The sequence below is a fragment of the Oryctolagus cuniculus genome, chromosome 16 (genome assembly GCF_051225735.1).
Source record: "Oryctolagus cuniculus isolate XC-2025 breed Fujian yellow rabbit chromosome 16, ASM5122573v1, whole genome shotgun sequence".
In the NCBI taxonomy this organism is placed as follows: Eukaryota; Metazoa; Chordata; class Mammalia; order Lagomorpha; family Leporidae; genus Oryctolagus; species Oryctolagus cuniculus.
In genome coordinates, this window is record NC_142882.1 from 47250885 (window position 1) to 47275158 (window position 24274).

The 24274-nt window shown below is 40.2% G+C and overlaps 1 protein-coding gene across 49 annotated transcripts in view; it reads left to right on the top strand.

Moving 5' to 3' along the window:
* The window catches only part of HDAC9 (histone deacetylase 9), a 659964-nt gene extending 643366 nt beyond the window's left edge, over positions 1-16598 (top strand). For all 49 annotated transcript variants that reach the window (XM_089315332.1, XM_070059608.2, XM_089315314.1 and 46 more), the window contains one exon: positions 13929-16598. In XM_089315332.1, the coding sequence (XP_089171458.1) occupies positions 13929-14243 (315 nt within the window). In that variant the 3' untranslated portion in view covers positions 14244-16598. The remainder of the gene's footprint in view (positions 1-13928) is intronic.
* Positions 16599-24274: the final 7676 nt, after the last annotated feature.

Sequence of the window (24274 nt, forward strand, 5' to 3'; positions counted from 1 at the left end):
AAGCCTCCTGGATTATTTATCTATCTCTAGAGGTTTATAGAAGAGAATTGACCTTGTCCTTAAATAGATGCTGTTTTGACATGGCGAGCCCAGTGTAAACAAATTCTCGTAGGCACATAGTGGGCTTCCAGAAATCCATGGATGCTACAGGACCAGCTTACATCACCACAGAACATTTATATAGAAGCATTTCACTGTATGAGCATAATTACAAGTTGATGATTTATAACCTACAGAAAATGGCTTGTTGCTTTGTTATTAGATGTGTTGAAATCCTGTGTTTGGAAAAGAAACTAAATGACTATTTCAGTATATTAATGTGTTACATTCATAAACATTCCCAGTGCTGCTTTCATAATGCAAAGACGACGTAGGGAAGGGACCTCATCCTTTCCTCTTCACTGCACTGCTAATCTAGTCAGAGGGACTTTTATCAAATGAGGACAGCAATGGTTGAACATGACTATGAGGCAAGAAAAACAGGAGAAAGAAAAATACCCGGGGAATTAAACCCTGTCAGTAGGTGACATTGTTTCCAGGAGGTTCAAATGGAGAGGGAAGCGAAATAATTTGGTTGTTTGCCAACCTTGACAAATAGTTTCATTTGATAGAAAGAAACAACTGAGTCTTGCTAAGGAATTTTTAATACAGCTAAATGATTTGGTGTCAGAAAAATCATCAGTGTGTAGCAGTCTCTGTGATGGATTTTAGTAACTTGAAAGTTGCCTATCTTTGTGCCTCTTTGCCCTGTATCTTTCTGCTCTTTCTCTAAATACCTAACGAAATTGGAGAGACGACATTGATCCTGAAGTAGCTGATTTAAAGAATCCCTACTCCTTCAGATTGATTGCTATACCTTAATTGTACAGTTACTCTATTAACTGAATTATATCAACCAGCTAAAAAACAAACAAACAAGACAACTTCTACAGAATCAACTTTTCGCCTGGAGTAGTTGATGATTTTCCATGAAGATTTATCTATTAGCTATAACTTGATGATACACAATGAAAAAGCAAGTGAAGAACTGTTCTTCTGTTCTTTCCCTTGAGTGGTACATGAACGTGCAGAGTAGAAATTCTAATCTAAGATGCTTCTATATAATGCTTCTAATTCATATGACTTTAAAAATTTGGAATGCTCAATATAGCCTTTTAAAGAGACATTTCTGAAGTCTTGCACAAATTTTTTTAAGGTTTGCAACTTTGGTTTAAGTATTCAACTTTTTGGTCCAGTAATCTTTCACGGGCAAATTTTCATAGTGAGGATTTCCTGAGAGGATGTCTCTGAGGGTGCTTTTTAATCATGGGGAAAACATCTAAAATCCAACACAGTATTTATACCCTTATTTACCACTATAGCTCTGTTTTCCTTATTCTGCTAATAAGAATAGCATTTCCCACTTGTCTCTATATTGCATTGTAAACCAAACCACCCCATTTTGTTCCAGGTTTCTTATGTGTGTCTGAATCCATCATGAAACAGATTTTGCTTTTTCTTTAGAACAATATTACAGTTACTATTGCATTTTATATTGGCATATAAATTACACACAACAACACCAATGCTTTTTCTGTAGCTTACAGTGAATTTGATAGCTGCCGATTGTCCTACGATTGCACAGTCAGGACACAGAACAATTCTCTCCACTTCCAAATTCCCCTGGTGCCGCTCCTTGGCACTCAGTTTCCCTCCTAACCCCAGCTTCTGGCAAAGTGGTTGAATTTCTGACCAAGAAGGAAGCATAAATCACAAGTGTGGGCGATGGTGTACTTTAAGAGCACACAGACATCAGACCTAAATTATCTAAAGCATAGAATGTTCAAACAAGAGGAACGCAAAGGATTATTCTCAGAGACCTGGAAGTATAGGACTAAACTCATTCTGTAGATCTACTGTCTTTGGCCTATGTGGTATCTTTAAAAGTGTCAGAATTATTGGTCTAAAATAGAAAGGTTTCCAGCAAAAAAAAAAAAAAAAATCTGGATTTCCAGCATTCTTTGAAAAATTGAAAAGTCTGGCCACACCAGGCCCATGTTTCAATGTGATTATTGTCTGCTGGGATTTACTGCTGGGCACTTATTGTATTTGCATATATTTGGTGAGGGAAGAGGCAGAGAGACATAGAGAGAGCTCCCATGAGCTGAATCACCCTCTCACCCCTGCCCTACCCCAGCTAAAAGCCCACAGTGGCCAGTATTGAGCCAGGTCAGTGCCGAGAGCTAAGAACTCACAGCAAGGGCCCAAGTAGGATAGGGGTAACTTACCTGGGATTTTAACTACTAGGCTGAACACCTGACCCTTGATCCCTTGTTTTAAGTGGGACATTCACTGCTGTCCAATTTATTAAAGCAGTGGATGGATCAAGAGGGAGAAACAGAGATACTTATGAGTCGAGTGATTGGAAGATCATTGATTTTGTAAGCTTGTCTCTTCTGGGACACACACCACAACCTTCAAGGGTTAGCAGATAAAACTAAGGATGTAATTCCTCACTTTCCCTCTGTTTTCTGCTCTTGAAAAGTGGAGAAAGAAAACCAAAATAAACATAAATATTATCAGGGAAAATATCCCATTATGTAATCTAAAAGGACATAAATTGACAGTGTTGTAAAAGTGGGAAAGACAACCGCTCATTGCTGTACTAATAAACTCAGAATTCTGATTTTATTCTGTTGCTGAAGATTTTATGCTCTGAAAGGACCAATCTTCCTGTTTCCACTTTTGCCTGCCTAAATCCAATTTTGTATCACAGCCAGAAGGATCGTTTAGAAATGCAAATCAAATTGTGGATTGGTATTGCTTGAAACTCTCCAGTCGCTCCTAGTCGTGTGGAGGATAAAATCCAAATGTCTCTGCACAGCCTACAAGGTTGTTATGATGCAGCTCTTGCCCTTGTCCTGATCTTCTCTGACCTCAGCTCCTACTGCCTCCCCCTACTCTCTGAGCTCCAGCCATGCCAGCCTCCTCTCTTGCTTTGGGGAATGTCAATCTCTAGGAGTTGTGCTAACAGAATTTCTGTATAGGATGCTCCACCTCCAGGTCTTTTCATGATTCGATCATGTTTCTGAGGTCTTTCTTTTTTTTTATTTATTTATTTATTTATTTTTTATTTTTGACAGGCAGAGTGGACATTGAGAGAGAGAGACAGAGAGAGAAAGGTCTTCCTTTGCCGTTGGTTCACCCTCCAATGGCCGCCGCTGCAGCCGGCGCACCGCGCTGATCCGATGGCAGGAGCCAGGAGCCAGGTGCTTTTCCTGGTCTCCCATGGGGTGCAGGGCCCAAGCACCTGGGCCATCCTCCACTGCACTCCCTGGCCATAGCAGAGAGCTGGCCTGGAAGAGGGGCAACGGGGACAGAATCTGGCGCCCCGACCGGGACTAGAACCCGGTGTGCCGGCGCCGCAAGGTGGAGGATTAGCCTATTGAGCCATGGCGCCGGCCTTTTTTTTTTTTTTTTTTTAAGAATTATTTTATTTCTTTGAAAGACAGAGTTACAGAGAGAGGTAGAACCAGAGAGAGAGAAGTCTTCCGTTCCACTGGTTCACACCCCAAATGACCGCAACGGCCAGAGCTGAGCTGATCGGAAGCCAGGAGCCAGAAGCTTCTTCCGGGTCTCCCATGGGGGTGCAGGGGCCCAAAGACGTGGACCATCTTCTACTGCTTTCTCAGGCTATAGCAGAAAACTGGATTGGAAGAGGAGCAGCTGGGACCTGAACCAGCGCCCATATGGGATGCCAGCGCTGCATGCTGGGGCTTTAACCCCCTGTGCCACAGCACTGGCCCCCTCTGAGGTCTTACATAGCTTGGAGCTCAACTCTTTGTGGGGGCATTCACATTCATTGCCCATCTGAACTAAAGTGGACACAAATTCCTACCACTTCCCCAGTCATTCCCTGGCACATCAAGTTGCACTCTGCAGTTGCTTATTTTCTGAACCACCCACTCTGTGCATTGACCATTCTCTTCCTAGGGCCTGGCATATATTAAGTCCTCAATTAAAAAAAAAAAAACAACTATTGTTAAGGAGCTGGCGAGCTGGCATTGTAGAGTACGTAGCAGGTAGGGTTGCCAGCATCCCATAAGGGTACTGGTTCATGTACCAGCTACTCGACTTCCTATCCAGCTCCCTGCTAATGACCTAGCAAAAGCAGAAGATGGCCCAAGTGTTTGGGCCCCTGCCACCCATGTGGGAGACCTGGAAGATGTTCCTGCCTGTTGACCTTGATCTGGTCCAGCCCCGGCCATTTGAGGAGTGAACCAGCAGATAGAAGATCTTTCTCTACGTCTCTTTCTATGTCTGTCTCTGTCTCTTCCTCTTTCTCTCTAACTCTGACTTTCAAGTAAATAAATAAATCCTTAAAAAAAAAGTCAAAAGAATGAAAGAACTAAGTAGGAGGAGAAAAAAATTCAGTCTCCTCTACAGAAGGGAATATTTATTTAAGTTGCTGAAATATTAGGAAGTTTTGAGTACCAGAGAAAGGATATTTTCATTGCAGGCCTTGTTTCACACGATCATTTAGAATTGAAAATGTAAAGAAGCATTTATTAAGTATGCACTTGGTCCTTAGATTAATTTGATCCCTCTTCAAAAATGGTAAGAAAGGATTTTTGTTAGTTTAGACTTTTCAGTTATGTGAATAGTGAACCAATGTTTAGGAGCTCTTTCCTGTTACTTAGTATTGGTGTTTTTGAGTGTTTCTCTGACGTGCACAGAAGTGAACTGACATGGACTGTTCTGGCTTGAGGCTGAACTTCTTTTCAAAGCAGACCTCTGCGCCTGAAACCCCTCCAAGCTCTGCTTGTTGTTTGTGGGAACAGTTGGTACATACCTAATCTATTTGTGAATCGAGATGAAATTTTATCATTATTTTAAAGTCTAGTTTCCTTGGAGCTGAAGGGAGAGGTTTTATTTTCCAAAAGAGGACTATTACATTTATTTAAAAGAAGGAAGAAAAAAAAAAAGTACCAACTCCATGTGCGGAGTAAAATCTTGTCTTAAAATCTCAGGCAAGATAAGAAAGTGGTGAGTTGTGTTGAAGATCATTTTGCAGTTAATAATCACATTCAGACACATGGCGGTCATGATTATTCACAGTGTTGAAAATCAGATTCACTGCATTACCTGTTCTTATTTAATGTTTCACATCTGAAGATATTTGTGGGGGATGTGAAAGAATTGGGGAAACAATTAAAATTAGAGAACTTAAAGATAATGCTTTTATTTAATTTTTTTTTTATTTTTATTTTTGACAGGAAGAGTTAGACAGTGAGAGAGAGAGACAGAGAGAAAAGTCTTCCTTTTTCCGTTGGTTCATCCCTCAAGTGGCCGCTACAGCCAGTGTGTTGCGGCCAGTGCTCTGCGCTGATCTGAAGCCAGGAGCCAGGTGCTTATCCTGGTCTCCCATGGGGTGCAGGGCCCAAGCACTTGGGAATCCTCCACTGCACTCCCGGGACACAGCAGAGGGCTGGCCTGGAAGAGGAGCAACCAGGACAGAATCTGGCGCCCCAACCGGGACTAGAACATGGATGTGCCGGTGCCGCAGGCGGAGGATTAGCCTAGTGAGCTGCAGCGCCAGCCAAAGATAATGCTTTTAAAAGCAATTATATTTGTATTAACTTGTAAGTCAAATAGCGTGACTTAAACCACCATGACCTTAAAGTACTGATGTGTCAAGTTCAGCAACATTACTGACTAGGTTTTCTATCGCTTGCCAACAGAACATATGCCATTTCCCAAGGACTGAAGTTCACAGAAATTCTGTTCCTGGGATCATTATGACCCTGGCAGGGATCGGTAACTGGAAGGGTTGAGTCGTGCCACCTATAGGTAGAAGGAATTGGGTCCAGCTCCCATGCCGTCTGGCCTGCCCTGTGTTGGTGTGAGTGTGAGACCGTGCGTGTGTGTTGCAAACGCAGAGCAGCCATGCGCTGCCTGTAGCCTGCTTACTGCTCAGCCCAGTTGCTGTCCAGGGGCGTGCAGAATGCAGAGTTGCACTGACACATGAGCGAGGGCACAGATAAAAGGACGAGGAGAAGCCTGCAGCCGCCAGCTGCTTCATCCCAGCGGGGTCACCCCACTGGAGGAACTCACCTGGTGTCAGGCGAGTGGCACGCGGTGTGTTTTACAGATGGGGCCTCAGCGGAGATTCACACAGGCCTGTGCATTTATCTGTCACGCAGATGTTTTGCCTTCTGTTTTCTGGCCAGCAAGGCAACCGCTCGGCTTTGCCGGGGGGATCACCTCCAGATGTTCGACCAAAGAGAGAGCCTGCTACCCCACCGAGAATAAGCAGACGTCTCACTGCAGCTGGGGCTGCAAGTTAGCCAAGGCTCAGCCTGTGCTGTCTTGCTGACGGTCAGATTTGGAGTTCAAAAATACACGGACAACAGCATAGTCTGAACACTTACAAAGAGCACCCAGGAACCTTTTTTCTTTTAGAAATCTGAAATGAGGCAAACCTGGCAGGTAGGATTTCCCTATGACTTCAGTTTGTCAACTCTCCTTGCTGATGTTAATTGCTGCTCTTTCCACTCTGGCAAATTGGACTGTTTAAACAAAAATCAACTTTAGTCAAATACCGAAAATAAAGTTAAAAAAGTGTTGGTTGACTCCCTTTCTTCATTTTTATTTTGCAAAACGGAAACTAGGGCATCCCATTCATGTCATTTGTATTTTGTGAATCGTCCGTCGGAAGAGCCCATTTTATTCCATAGGAGATGGAGAAGTGATAGTTTTTTGATTTTGCCAATGTTGACTCTGCTTCAAATCCTAGGAAGAGAAGTGTCTAAAAGTGTTTTTACTAAGCCTCCCTTAGGTTTTTAAATACTTAAAGCTCCAACTAGGCAGCATGTGATATATTAGGTGCTGCTGTAAAATAATGGAAATGTGAAATTCATGCCCTGATGAACTTTATAGTAGAGGGAGGGAGATAAACGACTATTACTGTGAACAATGCCGGGCAGTGTGGAGGACTCTCAGGAAAATATATTCATGAGACAGTGGGAGAAGTAAAACCATCTATGAAGGAGCAGTTCAGGCAGATACGGGTTTGAGGGCGTGGAGAGAGAAAGGTGCCTGTCGCTGGCCTGTTCACGTTCATGGGACAGCTGGAGTCTGTGAATGAGAGTGGAAATAGCTGAGGCCGGGTCATAGAACATCTGCGGACCATGTTAATGTTTCAGATTTTATTAGAAACATAATGGGGAGCACTGGAAGATTGCACCTAGAGAGCTGTCGCTACCTGAATTAGGGTTTGAAAGTAATTATTCCGAGCTATTGGGAGAGACTGAGAGCCAAGGAGGCACGAAGGAGGGCCATACCGGGAGCGGTTTTGGTTGCTCGGAGAGAACATGATGCTACTTAGGACCATGTTCGATAGCTGTGGAAGTGGATAAGCGTGTCTAGAGAAAGGCTCTACTTTGTTGGCTGAATTGCCTGGAGCATGCTAATAGTTTGATTGGAAAGTACAAATTAGAGGGAAACAAGGGTAAATCCTAGATTGGGGGCTCATGCAATTGGATAATGCTGCTTACTCAAGTGAGAAAGACTGGGTGATAAACGCATTGAAGTGAGATGGGACTCAAGATTATCTTTGAGCTACTTAAAGTTCACGGTATCTATTACTTACTGTAGATCAGGTACAGTGCTTAAGGAAGCTCCTGAACAGGCAATGTGGACCTCAGGCGACAGATTGGAATTATTTGACTTAATTCAGTTGTTAACAGAATGTACCTGTTTCAGGGGAGAATGCAGAGTGGAAGGGTAGAAGAAGTTCTCAGTGTCTGCCCTTTGAAAACATTTTTCGCATTCATATTTTGTAATCTTAAAAATGACTTCTTCGGGGCATGTGATCCCTTCCTTGTGATGCCCTCCTTTAAAACTATTATTAGATGTTTTTAAGCTGCAGTATTTTATATCTATACAATTTCCATTCAGAAATCGCTAGTTTATGTCAACAAATCTTCCTTTTACAAACCACTAGGGAATTCTGCTCTTGGAAAAATACCATTTTGCCATTTCTTAGCCAATCTGGCTTTTTCTCTCCCTCCTGTCTCCTTCAGAAGTGGAGGTGACTTGAAGGAACTGACGGTAACAGATGGCCCTGTTTTTGTGTTGCACGCTGACAGTCAGCATACACAATGTCATATACGTATCTGCATCAGCAAGGTTGTAAAAACCAACCAAATTTGATTTACGGACTAAAAAAAGTGACTTCTGGGTACTTCAGTGACCTCAAAAATACATTAACAGGTCAAGTTGCAGAAAGTTTTCTGTTGAAGTGTACATATATTGTGTGAGCACTCGAGGTTTTCTGAGTATTTATTTTCTTTTACTTTCTTCCTATCTCTAGAAGATCATACTTTAGTAAAGGAATAATTTTTCTGGTCTTTTGCTCCATCAGTAATACCACTCTCTGGCTCTCCAAGGTACTATAATTTCGATCTTGTTTCCCTTTATTAAATAAAGCAACTTTGCGGACACCTATTAATATCTTATTTAAATGATCACTAGATTTGGAGACTTATGAAATCACTATAGACTTTACCAAGGAAGAGGCTAGTCCAGTGATGTGGACAACGCCCTGGTTAGCATGGATTCTAAAGAGAGTAGGAAAAGATAAATGACAGTGAAGGGAGGTATATTCACATAGTATGAGGAAGGATGGATAGGGAGGCCTTAGTTAAGATGGATGATCCTAGAGAACATGGACCAGTGAAATTCTCCAACAGAGAGGGCAAACACGTGATGGAGACAGAATGAACGACTGCACAGTGGATGGGATCCAGGGCATAAGCCGAGGGGTTGGCTGAGATGGGAGTGCAGGTGTTTTCTTCATTGTCACAGCAGGGAGAGTGGATGGTTCAGGTTGGTAAATGGGGCGGTGGCAGGATGCTGAGTCTCTTTTCTGATGCATGTATTTTCCCAATGAAAGAAGAAGCAAAGATGTCTGCAGGGACCAAAGAAAAGGTAGCCTGCTACCTTTTATTAGAGGTTTGTGGAAGAGAGAAGGAGTTGCAATTGTCATAGAAAGAGCCAGAGTGAATTGACTAAACAAAAGGAGTAGGAACACAGTAGCCCTGAGAGCCCCATTGGAGGCTGACGGCCATGAGCTTAGAGAGAATCACTGAGCACAGTTGCTATTTAGTTATTTGTTTTGTAGCTCACTTGGCTGCTTCAGCATGGCAGAGCTGTAGGGTGAACCATGGTTAAAAGTCTTCCTTCTCCAGGAATGTCCATGGTAAAGAGAGCAAGGGCACCAAAGATGATGTAGATGGTGCCCAGTCCAGCAGGAAGGGCCGGGAAAAGGATGGCCTGGAAACCCTGTAGAGCTGAGGGACCGCTGGGGTCAGAGTACCCTGAGAAGACAGGAACGATGCTGGAGATGGAGATTTGGGGGAGCATACAGTTGCTAATGAAGACCCCTAGGGGTCACAGCATCGGGATGATGTCACAACATCAGGAGTTGGGGTAGAGTGAAGGACCAGGAGGTCCAAGTGCCCCCAGGCCATGTGGGAGCAGGGACTAGGAAGGAGAGGAACTACCACAGAAGAAGGGGTGGTATTTGTAGCCTTCCTCCTGGTTGTTGGATACTCCCTGTAATGTCAGACTTCCAGAAGCTCAGTGTTAAAGTCAGTTGCCTCCCATCCCCAGGAAGCAGGGGCTACTCTATTATCATTATTTTTAATTTATTTGGGAGACAGAAAAGACAGATCGACAGTCAGAGATCTCATCCACTGGTTCACTCCTCAAATGCCCACAACAGCCAGGACTGGGATAGGTCAAAGCCAGAAGCCAGGAAGTCAACTCAGGTCTCCCATGTGGATATCAGAGACCCAGACACTTGAGCCATCACCACTGTCCCTCCAGTGTAAGCGGGAACTTTAGACACAACACTTCATAGGCGTGGGCCGTGTGCTCCCTGGCTAACCTTGCACATGTGGCCCTCAGTTCCTGGCCCATGACCACATATCCCAGATAGCTTTTGGCTGTGTTCTTGCTCTTCTCAGGAGGCTATTATCAGAGGATCTTTTGAACACTTCCCTGGGGCATCTACTTGGCTCACAAGAGTCCTTGGCCAGCAGTTCTGATGAGTAGGCTCCCATTGACCTTGCTAACTAAGCAAGCTGTGGTCAATGGACAGAGAGGGTCCACAGTCAGTGAGCTTCTGTACAGAAGATGAGTTGTCACCCATCTTCTTGCACAAACTTCCCCTGAGGGACTCCAGCCTCTTCCATTGGCTAATACTTGTCTCCAACAAATCCTTTCCCCTCTCTGGTTCCTCTCATCTGCTGTGTTGTATAGTCTGAGGTGAGGATTGGGTCTAAGAGCTGAAGGATGGACTGATGATCTCTCTCTCTCTTTCTCTCGTTCTCCATCTCTCTCTCTCTCTCTCTCTCTTTAACTCTCTCCCCTCTCAAGAATGAGTGGGTGTTCAAACGAAAGGAAATTAGTATATGAAAGAGTGATCTGTACCCCCATGTTCATTGCAGCACAATTCACAATAGCTAAGATATGGAATCAACCCACATGTCCATCAACTATTGACTGGATAAAGAAACTATGGTATATATACACCATGGAGTATGACTCAGCTATAAAAAAAAAATCCTGTCTTTTGCAATAAGATAGATGCAACTGGAAACTATTATACTTAGTGAGATAAGCCAGTCCCAAAAAGATAGAAATCATCTGTTTTCCTAATCCAATGCAACTAATAGAATACTGAAATGCAATGTGTTGGAGTGAAGTAGACATTTTGAGAATGGATGATTGTTTATAGCCATTGTCTTTTCCACTGAGGAACAATCTTGTTTTGTTTTTTCTTGTCTTGTTTTGTTTTGTTTCTCTTCATATCATTTGCAGAACTCCTTTACTTAGAATAGGGTTAACTATACAATCACTAAGTGTACAGAAAATAGATCATTGTAAAAATTAAGAATGGGAATCCGAGAGGGAGGGGGAAGAAGGGTTGGAGTGTGGGTGGGAGGGAGGGTAAGGAAGATTCCCAGTATGTTCCTAAATCTGTATATATGAAATATGTGAAATTTGTATGACTTAAAATTTTAAAAAAAGATTAAGTGGGTGTTCGTCACCTGATGTTTTTATCCCTGCTCTCGCAGACAAAACTGGAAATTTTCCTTTAAACAATCTTGCTTTATTACATGTTCTTTCTCTAATAGCCAATTGGATGGGGTCCTATTATTTTGTAGTCAAAATACATTACTACTGTTTGGCCTCATTTCTCCAGCATCTAAGCAGTGTGCAAAATATTAGGTATTTAAGACATGAAGAGCTAATAAGTGTTCACAATTTTTATAAAAGTCCTAGAAATAGCTTTTCTTTTAAAAAAAATTTATGCATTTATATGAAAGGCAGAGTTTACAGAGAGGCAGAGGCAGAGAAAGAGGTCTTCCATCTGCAGGTTCACTCCTCAAATGGCTGTAATGGCTGGAGTTGTACTGATCCGAAGCCAAGAGCCAAGCGCTTCTTCTGGGTCTCCCATGCAGGTGCAGGGGCCCAAGCACTTGGGCCATTTTCCACTGCTTTCCCAAGTCAGAGCAGAGAGCTGGATCAGAAGTGGAGCAGCTGGTGCTCGAACTGGCACCCATGTGGGATGCTGGCACTGCAGGTGGCGGCTTCACCTGCTATGCCCCAGCGCCAGCCCCTAGAAATAGTTTTATAAAAAATACTTATGAGCATGTAGAGCATGGCAAGATAAATATTTCTCTTACACTAAGTGCCCAGGTACAATAGAAGTTAGATTATAGGCAGAAAGGAAATTCATATTTAAATTTGTGTTCTTCATTTTGATGTGAGTTTTTTCAAGATATTTTTATTTAGTTGAAAGGCAGAATTACAGAGAGAGAGACACAGAGACAAAGAAAGAGAGAGAGGTCTTCCATCCACTGGTTCACTCTACAGATGGCTGTGACAGCCAGGGCTGGGCCAGGCCAAAGACAGGTCCAAGAGCTTCTTCCAGGTCTCCCACGTGAGAAGCAGAAGCCCAAGCACCTGAACTATCTTCCGCTGCTTTTCCCAGGCCATGATTATGGAGCTGGATCAGAAAAAGAGCAGCCAGGACATGAACCAGAGCACTTATGAGATGCTGGCACTGCATGAGGTGGCTTTACTGGCCACACCATGCCGGTCCTTTCTTAGCTTGATCATGTCTGATTTAGGATTGGGTGATATTTAGCATTCCATATGGTTTATCCTGTTATGTTTTATTTTTGTAGATTCTGACTTTCCAGCCCACAAATATTATGGACTGTGTCATTCTCTCCAGCATCATCCTTCAGCATTTCCCTTGGCTCTTGGTCCAGTCTAGGATTGCAGTCACCGAGCCTGCTGCTGGAAATGCTGCCCTTCCCTGCCTGGCCGATTGCCACCCCTCCCATATATCCGGCCAACCCCTTTCCATGCTGCATCCTTCATCTCCCGCACTGAACACAGCCCTTCCCTGTGGACCCTGCCCTATCATTTCCCATTCCCGCTCCAATGCCAACCAGCGTGTGCTCCTAGGAACACCCTGTGTTCCTTTCCTGGAAGCCCTCATAGTAGTTGAAAATAAGACTGCATTTTTCTGTTAGATGACTTTTGATGCACTAAGCTGTGAGGGCAGCATTATTAGCCATTTTCCCTATGCTTAGCATAATGTCTTGAACATGGTAGGCCCTCAATAAATACCTGTTGAACAAATGAATGAATGCTCCCAGTGAATCTACCTTCAGAGAGATTAAAGGGTTTTGTCCACCTACTCGGCTCCATTGGATGTTGTGTAGATCGGAGAAATGTATATAAAGCTGCTCTTCAAAGTTTCAGTGCTTAGGTATTCAAAACTTTAAAACATGGGTTTAGGTTTTAAGCCCATTTGTGTCTGAGTGGGAGGTGCACTTGAATTGTATGTGGAAAAGCCTGTGTTCATGGTTTCTGTGTTGGTCTTGTAAGTGTGCAGCTAGTTAAGATAATTGGCATGTAGCTTACATAGGATTGACTTAGCAGAAAACTCTAACCACTTTTGAAAACACAGTTTGAGATGTACAGATGACCAGTCAATAGGGCCTCTGTGAGATGAAATCATCTCGAGACATTTATTTTCGCCGTTTGTTGAGCTTTGATGCTGCAGTATTTTGCCATGGTTTACATTAAGTATATTAACAAAGTATCTTTCAAAATCATTAGCAGTTAATGAATGTGCTTTTTAAGTTATTAAACATTCAATGCAATGCAGATTTAATTTATAAAATAAAGTGTCTACATAATAATTTTCTAATTAAATGATAACTGGTTCTTTCACATTATTTGATTTCCATTTGTACCTGTTCATATAATGTCTTTGTATTTTCAAAAGCATTTTAAAGTTCCGAATTTCAAAGTGAATATCTTTGTTTTACAAGTATGTAGAAGAAGGAACTTCGTGGTTTTCACTGTCATTTGACCATACAGGAAAAGGAAAAGTAGACATAAAGGAATTTTAGCATTTAGGTTTCTGGCTTTAATAGTTTTTGACATTTGTTGACGATGTTGAATGTGGAACTTTTTCATCACATCCTTTACACTTTTGAGAAAAGCATCATTCCTAGGATTATTTTGGATTACACTGGCTCAGCAAAATCTGTCCTTGTGAAAGTTTCATGGATTCCAAGCACAAACCTTATTCAGTCTTTTCTCTTCATTTTCTGCGTGCATTAGAAAGTAAACCATCAAAAAAAAAATCCACGACATCACACCCCCTGCTTGCCCCGCCAACATGGCATGCAAAGCATCAGACTGATATGGATCCATGTTGCACACAATTCATTCCAAAACTCATAATCAATGATTAGAAATCAAAGTGTCCTGAAGTTAGGAATCAAAAGTGTAATTTGCTTTTCTGTTGCCATCAAGACCCATTGAATTCTGAACCCCTGAACACTCTCTTCTAGCTGCTCTCGAAATCTATTGAGCAACTGAAGGCACCAGGCAGTCACCTGGAGGAAGCAGAGGAAGAACTTCAGGGGGACCAGGCGATGCAGGAAGACAGAGCGCCCTCTAGTGGCAGCAGCACTAGGAGCGACAGCAGTGCCTGTGTGGATGACACACTGGGACAAGTTGGGGCTGTGAAGATAAAGGAGGAACCAGTGGACAGCGATGAAGATGCTCAGATCCAGGAAATGGAATCTGGGGAGCAGGCTGCTTTTATGCAACAGGTAATAGGCAAAGATTTAGCTCCAGGATTTGTAATTAAAGTTATTATCTGAACGTGATATGCACCGTAGGTTTTGGTCAATGGATATCATTTCCTATCCGTTTCTGTCTCTGGATGATTTCATTTTAGAGTGTAAGCATTTCTAACTAACACAGGTAAATGTATATATCTATATAGAGATCTCTGGATAGACTGACCTCTGTATAGATAGCAAGGTTTCTTTGAAACGCCACTGATCACGGCATTACCTGTTGTACTCAAATTGTGCTACGTAATATCCAAGCAACAAATAGGCTTTCAGTTCATCCCATAGCCTGCTCTATCAGTTACTTCTAAGGAAAATGATCTCACTGCTGTTTGTAGTTTATCTGTGGAGATCGGTGAGTGCTGGATGTACTCTTCCAGGCTGATCAATGAAGCATTCTATTGGTTTTGGATTTTTTCAAACATGTAGAATTCAACTTTCACATCACTGTACATATTGTATCATAGTACAGTCTTAAACACTGTCAAAGGCAATCTACCCCTGCTTTCCCCTTCCCCCTCTCTCTCTCTTATTTTTTTTTTTTTTTGGTTCTTGTTAATTAGAAATGTTCTAATCACCATGCCAGTAGTCCTAGGTTATTGTGTAGATTGCAATTGAAAATATTAGGAGTACAGGTGGTTTGAATATGTAGATGCAAATTGCAGCGCTACTTTCAAGATTTCATGATGTCTCACGTAGCACTGCACGTTTTACTTACACGTTGTGCATTTTGATTATATTGTCTAATGAAAACAAAGATCAAACGAAGCAGATGCAAATGTTGGTGAGCAGTAATGTGCAGTTTATGGTCCAATGAGTTACTGTATTGTAGCCATAATTGCAGAAAACACAGCAGTAGTTGGAGTATTATCTGATGCCAAGTTCAGTTTTTAAAAGAAGGTGTATCATATTTGTTAGTCATTATCACTAGATAATTTCTTAATGACATGACATCTACCATACCATTCTGGCAAATAAAAAAATTAGGCACGTGTGGTTGAACTAAAGAATTTACTTGTACATAATGCATCTTCAAAAGGATAATGTCCTTCGATGCTACAAAATACGAATACCTTTGAAGGCAGCAGAAAACAATGTTTATTTAAGTCAGTTCTTTGTCAGGTTCCTGCTGGTCTCCTACAGAAAACCCAGTCTGTGAGGCTGAACAGGAAATGCCTTGTGGAAACAGGAAGTCCAAGTGATTCATGTACTGAGGAATGTAGGAGAAAAAAATAAAAAAGAACCTGAGGATAGTGTTTTACTCTTTCTGTTTTTAAAGGGCACTCTATGAATTGATTTATTGTCTAAGAAAATAACACCACAAGTAGGGAAATTGTTACGGAAGCTTTTCACTGGAACATTTCCTTCATATTCCCTTTTGATATGTTTACCTTGTTTTATAGGTTTACTTTTGTTAAGCTAGTTAAAGGTTCCTTGTATTAAGACCCCTTTAATATGGATAATCCAAATTGACCTAGAATCTTTGTGAGGTTTTTTCTATTAAAATATTTATATTTCTAAATCTGAGGTATTTTAAGGTATAGTATCCTGTTTCAAAGGAGATATAGCAGTTTTGCCAAATGTAGACATTGTTCGACTGTATGTTATTGGCCCGTGTTGTTTACATTTTGCTGTGACATTTAAAAATATTTCTTTAAAAAATGTGACTGCTAAAGATACATTATCCTTTTTTAAAAAGTCTCCATTCAAATTAAATTAACATAACTAGCATTTAGAAAGTTTAAAACTTTTCCATACAATGAAAGTCCTTCTGATAATTTGACAAATAGCTGGAATAGACAACACTCCAGATCACCAACATATTTTGGTTAGTATTTTCCTTCATATTAAAATGACTTCTTGTCAGTTGTTTTGCATTAAAAATATGGCATGCCTGAGATAAAATTGTATATTTTTCCATCTCATAAATATTCATTTTCTCTAAAGTCTTTTTTCAATCTCATAAAAAAAGGGATAGTGCATCTTTTAAAATACATTTTATTTGGGGAGGAACATGTGGCTGAGCAGACTTTTGTATAATATTACTTCAAAGATATGTAATCACAAACAAGAAAAACCTATTTTTTATAATGTCATTTGAGAGAACTTCATCAGACGAGTTGGTGGACATTAATTGTTTGAATTTGATAGTCTTTGGATTTAATTAAGAAGCTACCTGGAGCCAGTGTAAAGGAAAGCTGAGCTTAACTCATCGTAGAACTAATTGAGAAATGTCTCTTTTCAAATCTACTGTATTTATTATAATTTACACCCTTGAAGGTGATCTCTTGTTTCGTGTTGTAAATATATTGTTTGTATGTTTCCCTTCTTGCCTTCTGTTATAAGTCTCTTCCTTTCTCAAATAAAGTTTTTTTTAAAAGATCCCCTTTCATATATTTGGCTTTGTGTAAATAAACGTGACACATTTAATCGAATTTTAAGCATGTATAGTAGGTCTCATATGCAAAACTATATTGCCATTCTTTGTTGAAACAAGAAAATAAAGTTCTCTTGAGCAGTTACTTCTAATACCATTAAAATAATAAATCCTACAGTAATGAGTTTAAACTGTTTACACTAGCCATTATCAAATAGCAAGCGCGTGTAAAATCTGATTTTCCTTTTATCCAGTGTGACCTTTTCCTTGCTATGTTATCATCCTCGATATTTAAATTAAAATGTCAACTCTTAAAAATAAAATTTTATTTAAATAGTTGTCAATTCCTAACTTTGCTCAATCTAAAATTTTTTTAAAATTTAACCTAATCCCTTGAATATAACAAGCATTCAATATGTGTTAAAATGAATAATTTTCCAAGAATCATCATAATTACATCCATTACAGGGAGATCCAGAACTACAAGGATAAAGTGGCAGTGCATAAATTTAAAGAGAGCATAGCAATTAAATGGTTGCCCCTTCCATGGTAACAGCAACTCTAATATTAGTGCAAAGAACAAGGAGGCTAACTCAAGCAAAGGAACACGTCTTATAGGTTCAAAGTATGTCCTTCCTCTTCTGATCTGCTGTTAGCAAAACTTACCAGTCAGTACTTCATAATGAGTTATTGGGCATTCAGTTCAAGAAGTTAAAAGCATATTTTTTTTAATTCTGTGAGTAACTTAGTGTTATCTTAATAATGTCATGAAAGTTAAAGTTATTCTAAGCCACAAAAATATTGCATTAGAATGTTATTGACTGTTGCATAGTGAGTGATCATTCATATCATATCAGTGCCATAAATTTGGTAATTTGGTGAGAATTCTCCAGAGTCCCTTAATTCTAGTAGGAATTCCCTGAAATTTGTCTTTGGGCTATAAAAGTTAAAAGATTAACTCCAAAAATAAGAATTAGAGGCAACAGATGAATAAGGTTTCATGGTATATATCTCATTTCTGAAGTGTTAATAAAAAAGCTTCAATTAAGGTTAGCAATCTTTCTTCAGAGAAGGAGTTTTTTGCCAAGGCTTAGAATAAGTGACCATGAGATTTCCTCTCCCGGCAGTAAAAAGCCACATCTTCCATGGTGAAATTGGTTGCCGAAGTTTAGCCTGCTACTTTCACAGATCTAAGAAATGCAGTCATTAAGAAATTTTTGTATTTTCATCCACTTTTTTTTTTTCTGAAGAGTGTTGAAAAGGAATTCAGACACTAAACACCTTTTTTTCTGTAATCTAATACTTAACACATACATGTAGTATTGATTTTTATTCTTTAATTTCTTTGAGAGGCAGACAGGCAGACAAGCAAGAGCTCCCATGCCCTGGCTCACTCCCCAGATGCCTGCAAAGGTCTGTTCTAGGTTGGAACTGGAGTCCAGAGCCAGAAATGCAAGGTGGTTGGAAGCCAATTACTTGAGCCATTACTTGCTGCCTCCTAGTGTCTGCATTAGCAGAAATTGGAGCCAGGGATTGAACACAGGCACTCCGATGTGGGATGCAGGCATATTAATCACTCCTAGTAATTCTTCCATTTTTTTAACTTGGTGTTTCATTGTGAATTTGGTGCGTTCCGTAGTAGAGCTGTAGCAAGTGTAAGTTGTTGATGTACAATTGAACATTTCCAATGGTGATTTTATTCACGTCTACACTTGTAACCAATTACAGCCAGGGACTTGGAGATGCAAGAGAAGGCATTTGAGACTGTCAGTCACTTAATTTTTGATGATTCCTTTATTTCAGTTTTAAGGATAACAGTAGGAGGAAAGTCAAATAATTTAAGCAAATAAAAAGGATATTGGGAATGTGATTTTTCAGTCTATGTAAGAATGGATCTCTTTAGATTTCTAAAGGTTTGTATGCTCATTGTCACGTCTCATTTTCTCATAACTTCTTTGACGTTTACAAACTGTTTAAAGCATGCAACTTTTCCAGATCATCTTGATTTACAGAAAGACTTTTAATGATGGCAAGTATTCAGTACACCAGATCCTGTTGCAGGCACTTCATATCTACTAACTCATTTAATGCTCACAGCAGCCATGTGAGATGAACTTATTATTCTCCTGTTATACAGATGACAGCACTGGAGCCAGTATAGCTCTGGTGGAACCAGGCCTGCTGACCCCAGAATCCTGGTTCTGAGCCTTTGCCAACCAAACCTTACTGTATGTGGGCAAAGATTCTGTTCACATGCAAATAGGCTCCCTTCTGTCTAGTTCATCCAGTTGTTCCAGCCTCCTCTCTCTTTCTGTCTCTTCTCTCTCCCCACCCCCCCATTAGCATTTCACAACCTATTTTGGATCATTGGATCATTCATCTCTTTTGATCACTGCTCTAAGTCCCAAGGTTTAGGATTTTTTTTTTTTTAATTTTATTTTCTAATGTACAGGAGCAGGTTCTAATTCTTGCACACACTGTGCTCAAGCATTTTTTTTTTTTTTTGAAAGACAGAGTTACAAAGAGAGGTAGAGCCAGAGAGAGAACGAGGTCTTCCATCTGCTGGTTCACTCCCCAAATGACCACAATGGCCAGAGCTGAGCTGATCTGAAGCCTGGAACCAGGAGCTTCCTCTGGGTCTCCATTGCTGGTGCAGGGGCCCAAGGACTTGGGCTATCCCTCACTGCCTTCCCAGGCCATAGCAGAGAGCTGGATTGGAAGTGGAGCAGCCGAGACTTGAACTGGTGCCCATATGGGATGCCAGCACTACAGGCTGCAGCTTTACCCCATTGTGCCACTGGCCCCCAGCTCAAGCATTTTTAATCATGTATATGTGTGAGTTTCTTTTTTTCTATCCTCAGCAAGTCTTGGAATGGAGTGGAACAGAGTGCCCATAGAGAGATTGAGAGACAGGACTTCAAGAGCTCACGGCTCCTCCTTGTTCATGTCTTACCTTGTTCCCAAGCCGTCAGGTGCTGTCTGTTAAAAACTTTTCAAACCCACTGAGGATGTGCTTGAACATCATTCTGACCTCAAAGAGCCTACAGAACATGTTGCAATGGGAAACATAGGGACATGTGCTGAATTCCAGGCTTCCTAGGTGGTTTTCTGATTGAAGGGACGCAGACATCCTCTTTAGGGAAACGTAGAGTCCCTCAAAGGTTCTGATTCTGTGATTTTCACTGGTTCTTTCAAGACCTTTGAGAGGCTCTGATTCAGAGCCAGGGTTTTGCAGATGGCCAGGGGCTCTAAACTACTTCCTGAATTATGCCCTAATTTTTTTAACAGCTTTTACCTAAAATTCTCAAGCTCACAGCATTTCAAATGTACTGTCTCATATTTCTTGTACGTTCTCAGTTTCTTCCGCATTGAAGTTGACTGGATGCAAGTTACCCTCACATTCACTGCTGTCACTCATGTTGATGTTTGCCATTTTTGCCTATCTCTGTCTTCTAATTTCAACAGTTTTCAGTTTATGTGCACAGCAGTAATGGACTAAGACTTGAAAATTTTTTTCAAAACTTCTGTGTCATTTATCACATGATTTTATTTATTGAGATACAATTCAGAAATCCTGGAATTTTCACCCACCATTTCTTGTTTCTCCTACTCCCAGCAAACATTAATCTACTTGATGTCTCGATAGATTTGCCTTTTGTGGTCGTTTCATGTAAACATGATCATGCATTCTGCGGCCTTTTGTCTGATTCTTTTACATGACATTTTTGAGATTCATCATAGTGTAGCATGTTTTAGTACTTCATTCCTTCTTACAGCTGAATACCATTGTATTGTGTGAATACCGCATGTTGTTGATGAGTCAGTTGATGGACGTGCGGGGTTGTTTGTACTTTCTGAGTGTCGAGAACAATGATGATATGAACATTTCTGTGCAAGTTTTTTTGTGTTAAGGTGTGTTTTTATTTCTCTTGGGTATTTATAAGAGTGAAATGCTGAAACATTTGGGAACTCTAACTTATTGAGGAACCACCTGTTTTCCCTGTGCCTGAACTGCTTCGCTTTGCTGTTAGCAGTGTGAGAGCATTCCAGTTTCTCCACATGCTCTACAACAGTTGCTGCTCGCTCTTCCCTTTAGGAGCCTGTACTGCTCTCATTGTTGCTATCACTGTACTGCTGTCATTGTTGCTATCACTGTACTACTCTCGTTGTTGCTATCACTGTCTGATTTGTTTCGCTAATGACGAGTGGTGCTGAACAATTTTTATTTGCTTCTTTGGAAAAACATCTAGTCAAGTCTTGTGCCCTTTATTTAACTGGCTTCTTTGTCCGTTTGTTACTGAACGGTAAGGATTTTTAAATATATTTTGGATACTAGAAACTTATCCAGTAAATGAATTATACATATTTTCTCTCCCACTCTTTGGTTTGCTCTTTTTTTTTTTTTTTCAATATAGTCCTGTGATGAGCAGTTTTAATTTTACTGGAATCCAGTGCTATCTGTTTTTCCTTTTGTTGCTTGTGTTTTGGAATAATATTTTAGAAACCATTCCCTAATCCAAGGACACAAAGATTCATACCTTTCCCTCTAAGGGATTTATGTATTTTAGCACTTCGTTAAAATCAGGTCTTTAATCCATTTTGAGTTATATATTGCTTTCCAAGTAATATTCTTCAGTGCATTTGAGTTATTTTTAAATAGATAGGAACTTTATCATCTCTGTTTTCCTTATTTCTGGTTGGTTTGGTGTTGTTTTCCTGCCATTCTTGAGGCTGGCTCGTGGTGCTTTCGGGTTTCTAAGGCTACCTATTTTCTTTCCAACAAAACATTTAAATGTTATAATCTTGGTGTTGGTTATGTCTGATATAAACTGAGAGAAAATTGAAATTTATTTTCCTTTAGGAATATCTTCCTTCTGGTGCTCTTTAATTGCTAAATCAGTGTTTTTCCTTTATGTTTATGATTATAAACTCATACCCTGGTTATTCATTTTTCTTTATGACTACTTTGCACTTAAATCTTATGTTTAAGTAATATTCATTTTTTTTGCTTTAGACTTTGAGCCCCTGTTGACAGAATCTCTGGAAAGATCCCTATGTTTGCACTAGCCACACTGGTCAATGACAATAGCTATTGAACATTTAAAATGTGGCTGGTGAGACTTGAGATATGAAAAATGCACACTAGATTTCAAAGACCTCATATAGAAAATATACTAATTCCCCCTTAAGAATTATTTCTATCAATTACATGCTGAAATGATAATGTTTGAAATAGATTGTGTCGTATGATATTAATAAAATTAATCTTGCCTATTTCCTTTTACTCTTTTTAATGTATGTACCGGAAAATTTTAAATTCTGTGTGTGCCTTACATTTGGGTTCACATTGTTTTTGTTTATGTATTTATATGTCTGCTTTAGATCCTCCTCATGTCATTTGTTATCTTATTAGTTGACAGATTTCATTGTGTCATGTTGGAAATTGGTGAGTTTAAAACCTGAACCAATGAGTATCTGCTTTTGTCAGCACCTTTCTATTGCATTGAATGTTGTTGTGAGGAGAGAGTTGAGGTATCTTAATAGTTTAAGGATTTAAAGATATTTTTCCCTTACCTTAGACATATCTTGAAGTCTATCAAATGTTAATATTAATTGAAAGGAGAACTTACTAAGTGTTCAGTCTCATCTCAAACATCATGAATTTGTCATTTGTAAAACGTGCTGCGGTGTCCTGCCCTTCTACTGTTGTCAGTGGAACCAACATTTAGACAGGAACAGATTTTCAGAAAGCCATCTTGATTATCTCTCTCCCTTATCTCATGTAAGCAGTTGGTCCTACCATTTCTGATTTCAAACCATCCTCTCTTTAACAACAACAACAAAAAGTTTCCATCCACTTGAAAGGGAGAGAAAGAGAGAGGGAGAGAGAGGTTATCCATCTGCTGATTGACTCTCCAAATGCCTGCAACAGCCAAGGCTGGGCCAGGCCAAAGTCAAGAGCTCAGAGTTCTGTCCAGTTCTCTCACATGGGTAGCAGGAGCTCAAGCACTTGAGCCAGCATCTGCTGCCTCCCAGGCTACCTTCACATGAAGCTGGATAGATGGAAGCATCAGAGCTGGGACTAGAATCAGGCACTCCCCTATAGCATAAGTGCGTCCCAAACAGAAGTAATACCTTCCTGTGTGTTTCATTTAAATGCTGTCCAGCAGTGAAAGCTTCAGAATACAGACTTCATACTCTTAGCAGGTACTCGCCTTCTCAGACTTACCTATTCACTTATGCTGCAGAGCAAGCTTCCAATATGGAGCTCCGGTTGGCAGAAATTTCATAGAGCTTTCGGTTCCCTATTCTGCTTTCTCTCTGTACCGTCTCTGACTTCTGCAGCTCACCACCAGACTCTCCCTTTTGCCCGGGATGAGTTGCACACAACTTATCGTGCAGTCCTTCTTCAGTCATTGCTTGGATGTCGTTGTCTTTTTGCCTTTTGAAGCCAGGTTAAAGATTCTTCAACATCCAGACCACCACCCAGGGGACCCGAGAAGGGCTTGATAAACTTCATTTGGAAGATTTTTGTTTCTCATTTCTCTTTCTTTGGACATGAGTGGCTACAGGCCATTTATCTTCTGTATTATGATTACACGCTTTTGTATTTGTGTGTGAAATGATTTTTTCTTACTTAATGGACCATTTCTAGTGCTAAGTGTCCTCATTAGTAATATTGTCTTTTAACCAGCTTTAGTAAAAATAGTTTTTTTTGACTAAATTTAATTTCCATTCTTAGCTGGTGGTAAATGAAGGAATTTTTTTCTTGATGATTTTATTGTTTTTATTACTCACAACTGAATTGTTTTCCCATGATTTATATTCACAACTGAATCAATCATTGATTATTACTTCTTCACATCTGGCACACTTTTTGGATAACAACTCGGTATCTCAAAAAATATTAATAATGTTTTATAGTATTATTTTTTTTCTATTTTCATGCATTCCATTGATACTTTTTGGAAACTGGAGTGTGGAAAGAAGACAAAATGATTCATATTAATATTTCTCTAATGTGAATCAGCATTATCTTTATTTTTAAATAAGATTATTGCTGGATGTATAAATTGATGCGTTATTTTGATAACGAGTGCAGCAAACCTTGAACAGGGACATTCTGTGTTGTTTTTGAAATCCATGCCTGGTACTGCCAGTTGGGCATAACCTTTTAGTGGTTTGGATGGTGATTCCAGAGATGAACTGCAAGAGTTCCTTACCTACTTGCAACTCTGTAGAACAAATTACATCACTCTACCAAACCTCCATTTGTTTATGAAATGTGATTGACATTTTCAAGTTTTGACTGCGGTGCTGTGACCCTAAAATGGGTTAACCAATACAAATACCATAACCAGTGCTAGTATAATTCCTGTATGGTAAAAAAAAAAATAAGAAATCGCTAACAATATTATTATTAATACATTCATAACACATTTTTGAAATTTTAGTAAGTTTTATATCCTTGGTAGGAACCTACCATACACTCATTTTCACTTTTTAATCATAATTTTTTTTTTTTTTTTGGACAGGCAGAGTGGACAGTGAGAGAGAGAGAGAGAGAGAGAGAAAGGTCTTCCTTTGCCATTGGTTCACCCTCCAATGGCCGCCGTGGCCGGCGCGCTGTGGCCGTCGTACCGCGCTGATCCGATGGCAGGAGCCAGGTACTTCTCCTGGT